The 12,517-nt window shown below is 36.5% G+C and overlaps 1 protein-coding gene across 1 annotated transcript; it reads left to right on the forward strand.

Moving 5' to 3' along the window:
• Window positions 1–2,677: 2,677 nt before the first annotated feature.
• Window positions 2,678–10,963, forward strand: slc25a48 (solute carrier family 25 member 48). Its single transcript, XM_079438354.1, has 7 exons — window positions 2,678–2,858; window positions 3,473–3,516; window positions 3,733–3,804; window positions 8,067–8,319; window positions 8,495–8,770; window positions 9,983–10,116; window positions 10,438–10,963. The coding sequence occupies exons 1-7, from the start codon at window positions 2,813–2,815 to the stop codon at window positions 10,540–10,542; spliced, it is 930 nt and encodes a 309-aa protein (XP_079294480.1). The 5' UTR covers window positions 2,678–2,812; the 3' UTR covers window positions 10,543–10,963.
• The last annotated feature ends 1,554 nt before the right edge of the window (window positions 10,964–12,517 follow it).

The raw sequence follows: 12,517 nt of genomic DNA on the forward strand, positions 1-12,517 counted from the left end.
AATATGACTTTATTACTAAGAGTGAGTTAATGATAAGTCATAATGGGCCAAATAGTCAAACAAAACATTAAACCAGATTTTCTGCCATTTTGACTCCACCAACATGAATGAGGCAAATGAAAAATGAATTTCTTCTTTAAATTCCACAGTATAACATATTGCAGTTAAATTTCACAAGTAATTATTCAACCCAAAGCCTAAGGCAAACTCTTTATTTTGAACACATGATGTGTGATTTTACAGATGTACGTTGTAAAAAAGTGTAACTGCCATTGTTAGCATTAAGCTTTTTTAGTTATTTATTTATTTTGCATGTTTTTGCTTCCTTTGAAACTAATTTATTCTTTAAATTCCACAGTATCTTGTGTATATTGCGGTTATGTTAGCCGAGTCTTGCGCAAGTAATTATTTTCCACCCAAACCCTCAGGCAACCTCTTTATTATGTTTGTTGTGTACACTTATTAAACTCAAACATTTGTGATTTTTCGTATTCATGTTGTAAAAAGTGGTAACCTGCCATTGTTATGTTAAAGCTCTAGTCAGTGTTGGGGTAACGCATTACAAGTAACGCGAGTTACGTAATCAGATTACTTTTATCAAGTAACTAGTAACGCATTACTTTTTCAAAAAAGTAACGCCAGTTACTTTGTTTTCCCATTTATTGACTGACAAGTCTCCTGTCCCCATGTTGGGAGAAATCGGGAGTACAGAGGCGTTGTGTGCGCTGTGTGAACATGATCTAGACTAAATGTGAATTTGCATTTCATCTCACTCATCAAAATAAATTAAAACAGTGAAATGTAAACTCAGAATTTGACACAAACCTGCAATAATTAAATATGTTATATAACACAAATGTATCTAATCCCATTATTAACCAATGTCTTTGCTGCTGACCTTTGATGATCCAGTTCAACCAAACTAATAAGCAAAAATGACTTTAGATAAACTACCAATTGTGCTTCATTGCTTCTGAAGAGTGCTGGACTTTCTTCTCCTGCGTTCTACTGTACAGACGTGAATTTACTCTTCCTTCAGCCTGAGGTTTATTCATTACACTTTTTGGTGTGAAAGGGCTTTTATATTTGCTATAAATAGAACTTCTTATATTAAAAACAAACAATCAAGCCCTGCTCATATTTAAAAAATAATGCAAAAGTAACGTAACGCATTACTTTCCATAAAAAGTAACCAAGTAATTAGTTACTTTTTTAGGGAGTAATGCAATATTGTAATGCATTACTTTTAAAAGTAACTTTCCCCAACACTGGCTCTAGTTATTTATTTATTTAATATGTTAACTATATAATTTCCTCTTTAAATTCCACAGTACTTGTTTATCCTGCAGTTACACAGCTACCAAAATATGTTCAGAGAATAGATTAGCTAAAATTCTCTCTGTTATCATTGAATGCTCTCTAATTGTTCTGCAACAAGTAGTAACATTTAAAAAAAAATTTGCAACTAAAACATTTCAGAAATGCATTCCAAGAATGATGTATCAATAAAACATTTTGAGAACTTTATTAAAGACCAGATATTTTTATAAGAATGAGAATGTTCCCAAACAAGTCTTGCAAATAAGTTTTGTTCATTCTCAGAAAAAGGTATCACTGGGGCGGTACCTTTTCAAAAGGTACAAATATGTACTATTTAGGTACTAATATTTACATTTCAGGTACTAAGGTGCACCTTTAAGGTACTTATTTGCATCCTTTAGGGGAAAACAGTTGAGAGTGATAGGTATGTATAGGCTGATTCAGTGGTATAAAATCAAATTTGTCACTTGCATAAAATTAGTTCATTTAGATGTTACCATTTTTTTCGGTGTATATAGAATTCGCAGTAGGCCCATACTGTATGTCATAGGGTTCATTGGCTGCCCGAGTCTCATAACCATGCCAAAATGTTTTTGAGGGCATGCGAATCAACAGTATTTTTCACAATGAAGGGAACGTGTTTTCATTATGATTGCTTCATTTTTGTCATTTATTGACTACTTGATTCTATCAGCTTAAGGGTTTCAATCAAAATCAGAAATTAAACTGAAAGTGGGTTGAAAAAGAGCAAACTCACTGCAGGTTGTACCTTTGGCACCATGTTGATTTAAGGCAGCAATTACATTTTCAGTTTTATAGTGGGTTAATTTTTATTTTTTTTGTGCTCGTTGGCAGTCCTCATAACTCTTATGCTTATAGTTCATGTACAAAAGTTTGCAAAACATCAGTTATTTTGCATTACTCCAATGCAACAGCTAGTAACTTTTCCACATGAATTCATATTATTACCAGAGGGTTTGTTTACATCCCAACATCATGTCAAGGACTTGGGCGATGAATAATGGGCAGTCAACATATCATTTAGCAATAATTTAAATATTATTTACAAGAGAATTTTCGTAAAAATATATATTGGTTTTATTGGTTTTCTGTCATGGACACAAGCACATTCCAGGCATTCCTCAATATACAGAGAAGCTCAGCAGCCACGTTAAGAGTCACATGATAAATAACCCTACATTTTACCAGTCATATTACACAATAGTGTGAAATATGCATGCAGTATATTGTTATAATCAGCTCATTCTGAATATTTGTTGGAGGACAAATCTATTTTCGTTTCTCGGCAACGCCCCCGTATACTCCCCCTTCAGCGATGTAAATATGTGGATGAGGCTGACTTACTACCTCTGTTTTATTGATCTGACCAACTGTTAAATGAAGCTTACGGGTTTTTAGCGTGAACAACTGAAACCCCATCAATGCCGACGCTTATGTGGGACTCTCCGGTGTAAATTCATTTAGTTGCACAATGACAATCTTTCATTTGGATGATTTTTTAGCAGGATGGATTGGAGGTGAGTTTTATTTGTTTTGCATACCTTGTAAAAAGTTTCATATGTGTTAACATTACAAACAAACCCCAAAAACGCACATGTTCGCAATATCGTGTGATTTATCTGAAGCCTATATTTACGCGACTTGAAGGAAGTTTATAGTTATCGTCGCTTCTATATGTAAAAACCCCTCAGCTTTGTTAGTTCTCCTGAAAGAGTAAAGTATTTTTGCAAGTTTCAAGAGAATATACATCCGTTTCTATTTAAACGAAATATATGTCACGTGTTGGTCAAAACCAGGTCAGTAAAATCGTTGAAATGCTTTGTGTCCAAAGTATTTTATGTGCAAACAACGCTGAGTTTACGCGTTTTGGCACTGGGGGACTGGCTGGTTGACATAAAAAATTGGTGGAAACCTGGTGTTCTCCATTGAAAGGAAACATTTAGTTTGTAAAGCCCTAATGTGCCTGTGCACCCACCATGAAATGTTCATAACAATGCAACTTATTCATAAAATGGACACTGTGTTCTGCAAGAAGAGCCTCCTACAATGCTATGCAACAGGCAGAATCTATCATGACCGTGTTTGTCTTCAGTTGCAACATATTGAACATATACAACTGCTTTTGTTACAGGAGCATCCAGTGTGATTGTGGGACATCCGCTTGACACAGTCAAGGTAAGACAGATCCTTGTTTTGGGATTCATTTTGTACAAATCCTATATTACGTATTTATGCATATACTGTAAAATGCTGTAGTTCATGTTATGTAATTATATTTCCATTCTAAAGGTAGTTAGTTTTACTTTCTAAGTTCCCACTGTGTATTGGTTAGGAATGAAGTGTCAGTCGAGGGAATAATGAAAATAAATTCCTTTGTGCTTTTTTTTACAGACTCGTTTACAAGCTGGCAAAGGATACAAGAATACTTTCCACTGTGTTGTAACAATCTACAAAAAGGAAAATGTAAGGCTTTTATTACACTGACTATCTTTATAAATGAATTAAAAATGTACTGGCAAGTATTTTTTTTTTCTCAATTATTGTGTCACAACCACTTCAAATGGCCACGGAGCCTTGTATTCGTCATGAAAAGTATATGAAAACTTACTTACACAGTGAAAATGCAGGTATTAGAGGGGTGGATCCAAATGAAAAATATAGCTGCAAGCAGCAATTACGGGGCCAAGCACTACAGAGGCAAAATGAGGAGCTAAGCATGGCATGGAGCATCAGACCAAATGCAACGAGTAATAAAAGCAATTTTAGGATGACTGTAATTGAAATGGCTGAAAAATCATAAATACAACCTCTAGTAATACGATTAAATGGCGTATCACTTTTGACCAACAGGTGGCGCTGCAATCAAATCATTTTGGTGTGTTCTGTGCAGTGTTGGGCAAGTTACTCTTAAAAGTTACTTTTAAAAGTAATCACGTTACTGTTCTGATTACTTTATTTCAGAAGTAATTAGTTACATTACAAGTTATGTTTTTTCTGTGGCTACATCCATGAAATTTACATGAAATCCCAGCATAAACGCTCCCAATAAATATTTGTTATTAAAGCATCAGCATTCACAGAACAGTTATTTTTAACTAAAGCAAGCATAGGCTGCTGGTTTGGCATAGCAGAATGCCAGCAAATAGCTCTAATCTCTAAAAAGTTCATCACAATCTCACAAAGCTCTGTTATAACACAATGAATATATGCATAATGAATCTTTCATAATGTCTACAATTCGTGAGTTATAATGAGAGGATTCGTGAGCACGCATATTTCAGCACTGCACTTCTGAATGGCCATTGCGTTCCAGAATTCAACATTGTTCAACGCTGCAAACACGTGTTCTAGCTTAAAAAACGCGCCTGTTAATCGTTATATTGAAAGTGAAAGTCTTATCACTTTCTGACATGACAAGAGTCCAATCGAGCCGTGAGTTCTTCGTCAAATCTTCATTAACTGACAGCAGCTTTTAAATTTGGGTGGAGAGCGGAGCATTTGAATCGCGCGCAGAACACATAACTGACGGGACCGGCTCCGACGGAAAACTGACTGGATCTAATACTTTCAATTGACACGCAGCTAATTTCTCCGTCACTGAAAGTTACTGAAAACACATAACACACGGTAGATGAGCGTTTGTGCAGCAGAGCGGCTCTCTCTCGCGCTGTATGACGTGATAGACAACTAGTTGTCCAGTCCTGTTCCGTTCACACAGTGCGTGTGTTCCGAGAATATGGTTGTGAGTCCTGAAAATTTTCAGGTGTGAGTTCGGTCACAGAATGCGGTTGTCACGCCCATAAATAACTGAACTGTGTGTGAACATAACCGTATTAACCAACTCAAATACAGGACTGACAACCGTATTCTGCTGCTGTGTGAACTTGGCCACTGTGTTAAAGCTTTGCAGAGATACAGCCTCAGAGTAATTTTGGCACCATGCCTTAAAATTTGTAGCAGCGGACTCGTAATCCAAAGGTTGCGGGTTCGAGTCTCGGGCCGGCAGGGATTGTAAGTGGGCAGAGTGAATGTACAGCACTCTCTCCACCCTCAATACCACGACTGAGGTGCCCTTGAGCAAGACACCGAACCTCCAACTGCTCCCTGGGCGCCGCAGCATAAATAGCTACATAAATAGCTGTGTTCACGGTGTGTGTGTGTGTGTACACTGCTGTGTGTGTGCACTTTGGATGGGTTAAATGCAGAGCACGAATTCCGAGTATGAGTCACCATACTTGGCCGTATGTCACTTCACTTTTAATGAATGGTTTATTACTCTTGACCAATATGTGGCACTGTTACCAAAATGATGTGGCCTGGTCAGTGTGAGGTGACAATGGCACATACAAAGTTTGGTGTAAATATGTCAACGCTTTACAGAGATACAGCCTCAGATGCAGTTTGGCATCTTTCCAGCAAATTCCATGATGCGCTAAACGAAAACCGTTTTGTATATTTTCACAAAACCATAACTTTTTGCCAGCTTGGTTTCAGGATGATCCGAGTCAAATTTGGTAAAAATCGGACCAGCGGTCTAGGAGGAGTTCGAAAAAGTAGATTTTCAACATGAATCAAAATGGCGGATAGGAAGTTCAGCCAATTATGACAAAATTGGTATTGTTGTTCTCGGCAGGATCTAAGGAATCTATCAACATCAGTCCAGCATAAGCAAAAGTTATTAGCATTTTTTAAAATTTCAATATAACTTTTGGCCACAAGGTGGCGCTGGCCCCAAACGTTTTGAGTACCATTAGGGCATGGTGTTGAAGATGCATACCTAGTTTCGTAACAATACGTCAATGCATAAAATATTGCATTTTATGACAAAATTAAAAATGACCGACACCCAAAATGGCTTGCATGGGAAAATTATGATATGGTTTGACTCGGCATGCTCCACCGACTCTAAAGAGACCAGTTTTCAGATTTTTGGCCAAACCATTCAGAAGTTATAAACAAAAATAGCCATTTTTCATATCTCCAGATCACTTGGTGGCACAGCGCCGAAACACTGCAGGTAACCTCAGGTCATGCTTGTTATAAAACACACCAAGTTTGGTCTTAATACACCAAACCATTGCAGAGATATAGCCTCACATCTATTTTTGCGTGCTTTTCGTCGAATTCATTTGCTCATTATTCAAGAACGGTTTGACGAATCAACTTGAATTCCATAACTTTTTGCCAGCATGGTCTGAAGATGATCTGAGCCAATTTTGGCGAAAATCAGACAAACCTAAAAAGTAGGTTTTTCGAACTATTAAAAATAGCAACAACAAAAACATGTTCGTTCGACTCGGCATGAGCCAAGGATTCAGAGGAAAAAAATATTTTCCTTCTGTGCCTTACTGTTCAAAAGTTATTAGCATAAACATGAGGGAAACTTTGGACAAGTGTTGGCGCTAGAGAGTTTGAGTTAGAGACTCCAAATTTGCTGTAGTTAATCTTGAGACTGTCCTCTATATGTGTGCCAAATTTCATAACTTTCCCACTAGCGGTTCTATGGGCTGTCATAGACTCACTAGCGGAAGAAGAAGAAGAAAAAGAACACCAACGGATACAATAGGTGCCATCGCTTGGCCTTGACTTCCTTTGCCCAGAGATTGACACTTAGTTTTTGGTTAGTCATTTGGAGTATTTTTCATCATTTGAAATGTTGTTAATATCATACAAATTTCTACCAAAGATGATGTCACTTACTGAAGGATGATATCAATAAGGATATCTTTTGATATATAAAATTAATATTTCACAAGACCAATAAGATGGAAACACTATTAAAGACAAAAAAGCAATGGTAACACTCTAGTTTAGGGACCAGTTCTCACTATAAACTAGTTGCTTATTAGCATAAATATTACTAGTATATTGGCTGTTTATTAGTACTTATAAAGCACATGTTGCCTTTTTCTGCATGACCATATTTTAGATCCCTTTATCATACTTAACATCTACTATACTAATTATTAATAAGCAGCAAATTAGGAGTTCACTGAGGCAAAATAGTAGTTAATAGCGAGAATTGGTCCCCAAACTAAAGTGTGACCAAAGCTACTTTTTACAACCATAAAACAACAAATATTCCAAAAGAATTTTAGCTGGACAAAATGAAAAATACTGTAAGTAAACATCTGGAATAATTACCAGTTTTTCATGTAAAAAATTATCATCTAAAAAACTCATTCAGAACTCTGGGAAATAACAAAAATGGCAACTTCCACTCCAAAAGAAGGAAAATGATCAAAAAGCATACCCATATTGTTTCATAGAAAATAATAATGTGGTTTCATTTTTAGGAATTGTATATAATATGATTATATAATAGTCAAGTCAAGTCACCGTTATTTATATAGCGCTTTTTACAATACAGGTTGTGTCAAAGCAGCGTTACAGTATTAAAAAAGGGAAATAGTGTGCCATTCTCCTCTGGCCAGATGAGACCAGCAGTTTAATTCTAGATAGCAACACATACCAAGATTAGGTTATATCAAGATATAAACAATTGATGAAAGCCACCAATAAAAAGGGCATGGGACAAAATTTGTATAAGTGAGCCAGCCCCCTTATTCCCAGACTCAATGAGCAGGCTATATCCACATCACAGGGTTTGGGACTATATTCCCAAGACTGCATATCAGGAATGACCCAATTTTTTGGTGTAAACTGGTATTTCCTTTCCTTGGAAGCAAAAGCACACAATCGATCTCTCTTTTGTGTTGTCTCAGGTTACAGGCTTTTTCAAAGGCCTGTCCTTTCCATTGGCCAGCATCACCCTCTATAACTCTATGGTGTTCGGCTTCTTCAGCAACACGCAGCGCCTCATTAGCAGATATCGTTATGGTGACGGCAGACACCCATGCAGCATGCTTGACTTGACTGTAGCGAGCATGCTGACTGGTCTGGTTTCAGTGGGGATGGGCGCCCCCGTTGACCTTGTCAAAATTAGACTGCAGATGCAAACCCAACCTGTTCTTGCAGGTAAGTCATGGCTATAAATACATTTTAGCACCATGTAGCTATGCATGGAGTCAGACAGCACGTATTCATGTTAGAAGAAGAATGGTTACTGAAAGCTTCTCAAAGACAAACACTTCCAGGGAAATAATGTCTTTTACACAGAGTGTTTCTCATTTACTGTTTTGTTCGTTTCCAGAGAACTTTAACCTTGCTGGGAATGGGAGTGTCCCTCTGCGGTCGATGGGAATTCAGTCCCAGTCATTGTACAGAGGGCCACTGCACTGCATTAGTACCGTCCTGCAGAACGAAGGCATTCAAGGGCTCTACAGAGGCGCGGGAGCCATGATATTGCGGGATGTACCTGGTTACACCCTGTACTTCATACCGTACACATTATTCTGTAACTGGCTGAATCCTGATGGCAATGCCACACCCCATCCCTGCTGCATATGGCTAGCAGGAGGTTTAGCAGGTAAATGAGACATGGGCCCTATTCCAAAACTTGAACCTAATAAGTGACTGATTTAATACACTTTCAAATGCACAGGCTTAACTTGTAATTGTTTTCATTAGTGTTTTATGTTAGCCTGTTGCTAAGCTAACAACATGAGTCCAACAGTAGTCAATTTGAAATAGATTGCATTTGGTATTTAATGGATCATATGTATAATCAACACTTGGTCTGCCACCTTAAAGGAAAATTTCAGCAAAAAATAAAAATTTGGTGAAAATGTACTCACTCTCAGGCAATCCAAGATGTAGATAAGTTTGTTTCTTCGTCATTTTTGGAGAAATGTAGCATTGTTTACCAACAGATCCTCTGCAGTGAATGGGTGCCGTCAGAATGAGAGTCCAAGCAGCTGATAAAAACATCACAATAATCCACACCACTCCAGTCCATCAATTAACATCTTGAAGTGAACAGCTGTGTGTCTGTAAGAAACAAATCCATCGTTAAGACATTGTAACTTTAAACTGTTGCCTCTGATTGCTTCTAATTGATGGACTGGATTGGTGTGGATAATTGTGATGTTTTTATCAGCTGTTTGGACTCTCATTTAGATGGCACCCATTCACTGCAGAGCATCCATTGGTGAGCAAGTGATGGAATGCTAATCTGCTCGTGCATGGTCTGACGCTGAGTATTTTCAGCCCATTTTCATTTTTGGGTGAACTATTCCTTAATTTTTTTATGCTTGTCATAAGGTGTTATAGGATTGGCTTCACAAAAGATACATTTAATACTGTCATAAAATGTGGTCATATCTTATCTGAGAAAGCAGTATAATACAATAAACCTTGAATAAAATTCAGTTCACTAGGTTTAACAGAGCTATTCTTTTCCAGCCTGAATGTGATGCTTACCAAAAGAAACACCAGATGCACTTGTAGTGTTTTTCAGTCTGTTTGCACACGTGTTGAATTGTTTGAAAACTATGTCAGACCCTCTGTATGACACCAAACCAGTTCTCAGCAGTCATGCACTGATGAACAAGTGTACGTTTGGTTAAGGATAGTGGGAGGCTGCATTGTTTTGAAATTTCCCATTAAAAATTTCCCTCCTGTTGGTGTGTGACGGGAAAGGCCTGGTTTAACCTAAATATGACCCTACTAGGAGTCAGGTGTTTTAAGGACAGAATACTTCACATGAGATTTCACTTCTGGCTATGCTGTTGTTTCACAGGATCCATCTCGTGGGTCACCGCCACACCAGCAGACGTGGTGAAAAGCCGGTTGCAGGCGGATGCCATGCAGCACAGGAAATACAAGGGCATTCTGCACTGCATCATGCAAAGTTATAAGACAGAGGGAATACATGTAAGTTGCTGATGGATGCAGTTTCAAAACTGGAAGGTTTCAAACAAAGTTGTAATGCAGCAGCTGCAGGACATGCACAGCTGCTAAACACTTACTGAAGTAGCAAGTTCAAACAAGTGCATGCTCAAACATGTTTGGTCAGAAATGTGGTTCAAAATGGTTAAAAAAGGTTAAAAGATGTGGTGAATATATATAGTTTATAAAGGCCTGGTAGAAGTTAAAAACAACTATAATATGCTGATTCAGAGTTTTGTGAACTATGAATGAAATACTGATGCTTTTGTTCTTTTTTCCCTGCTTTACTATCAATGTCTAATACAGGTTTTCTTTCGTGGAGCGACTGTCAATGCTATCAGAGGATTTCCAATGTGTGCAACCATGTTTCTTGGTTACGAGCTTTCCCTCCAGTTTTTCCGCAGTTTCTAACACAGACTCATTCTGCTCCCGGAAACAGTTTTAGAGGGTTCATGATTTTAATGGCATGTAGAGACTTACATGTGAGTTCATTGTTGATACAATGAAGGGTATCAGTGAAGCTTTTAGGTTTTTCTTATATTAAGAAAATAGGTACTTATTTTGAAAATATTTTACTCCGATACAGTATTTTAATATATGATTATGCATCACCTGCATGAGAATGATACGCTAATTTCTGTTTTGCACACACACATGTATTCAGCATTTGTCACGTTTATGCATTATTGCCTAACAAACCATTAGCCTGTGCTTGAATGAGTTTTTATCCACATTTAAATAAGTTCAGTAGGCTGTCAGTGCAATGTGCCTTTAAAATGATTATCTGCTAATGAAATATTTTTCAAATATGTGAATAAATCAAATGATATACTGAAGTGAAGTGTCTATTTCAAACTAATACTGATGTGTTTTACTTGATTAATTTTAATGAGCTTTTATTTTTGTAGAAGTATCTCTCAAGATAGACGTTTTGAAAACAGTTCACGTCCTTAATATTTCAGATCCTTTTCATATCCTTATTATCTGCTTAGTATGGAAATTGGAATATCAGCTCAAGAAAAGAGATGTAAAAAGTACATAGGTTGGACAAATAACACCTGGGAAATAGGCAGTATTTCATTATGAAGGTGTTTTGCCACCATTTGTTGTTAATACAGCCTCCAGCCTTCTCAGAATAGATTCATACAACTTTGAAATAGTCTCCATTTGAATGTTCTTCAAAACTGTCCAGGTTTTATGATCATGACACCATATTTTTCGTATTTTATCATTGAGATCTGTGATTAAAGTTTTATCAATTTTTTCAGAGATGTTGGTTTTGTGGAGACAGGGTCGTTAAGGTGAAGTTTGCTGCTCTAGTTCTGTTGTTTGTTGTTCTTTAGTGTTCAACGGTCCCTATCATTCACTTTTGGTTTTCGCCCACTTCGTTTATTAATTTGTCTATGTTTGTGTATACAGTAAAGACATATACAGTATACATAGAGTGCTGTTCTTAAAACACCAAATAATTGGACTGTTAAAGCTACAGACACCCTTACTAAATGGCCTCCTATGATTTGTCATTTTTGGATGTCTAACATTTCACCCATTGCTTTTACTAAACACTGCTGAACATAACTCATACTACACTGATATACAACCTGAACCTAGAGAATATATATATACGAATGTATAATATATGTATATATAGAATATATGCACACACATATGAAATTTATATTTGCATTTGTTTGTTTTGTTGTTGTTTTTTTCATTTTTTTTTTATTTCCACAAATGATATTAACCCTTATAATAATGGGTGTTCATATTATTTTTCTGACCCCTGCATATATATATATAAAAAAAAAAAAAAAGATTTTGATGTTGCTTCTGATACACTAGATGGCGCTGTATCTTTAAATCAGGAAAAATACTCATATAACTGCATGAGATTACTAACAATTTGTAGTCTGTCACTGATTACATGATGAAAACTTTAGAGACAATCTAGTTTACTCATTTTAGAAAATATATTCTGGCTACTTTTTAGATTACTTTTACATGACTTTTTATAAAACACGTTTTAAACTTACCATCAAGCGTACCATATTGATACAAACAAGCAAAGAGAAAAATAACATGTTACATTTTTGATGTCAACATATAAAATGCATTAAACATTAAATTACACCAGTGTTTCCCAAACTGGGTTTAATGTGAGAACTACAGTAGAACTGCAGTTTTGAATTGATTTAAAGCTAAAAAAAAAACCATTATTTGAAATATTAACTTCCTCAGATATTTCAAGTACATATTTTATTTTAAGGGGTTTGGCTGACAAAAACATATGGGAGCTGCTGCATTAACTGAACAAGATAGAATTTCACATCTGTACACCAGCGTTCAGTAACTTGGATAATTGTTTGTTTCATACATGGTCTATTGC

This window comes from Barbus barbus (genome assembly GCF_936440315.1).
Source record: "Barbus barbus genome assembly, chromosome: 17".
Classification (NCBI taxonomy): Eukaryota; Metazoa; Chordata; class Actinopteri; order Cypriniformes; family Cyprinidae; genus Barbus; species Barbus barbus.

Coding starts and splice junctions, on each gene's coding strand:
- slc25a48 (XM_079438354.1), top strand. CDS start 2,813: ATGACAATCTTTCATTTGGATGATTTTTTAGCAGGATGGATTGGAG. Junction 3,805..8,066: donor CAATCTACAAAAAGGAAAAT/GTAAGGCTTTTA, acceptor GTGTTGTCTCAG/GTTACAGGCTTTTTCAAAGG. Junction 8,320..8,494: donor AACCCAACCTGTTCTTGCAG/GTAAGTCATGGC, acceptor GTTCGTTTCCAG/AGAACTTTAACCTTGCTGGG.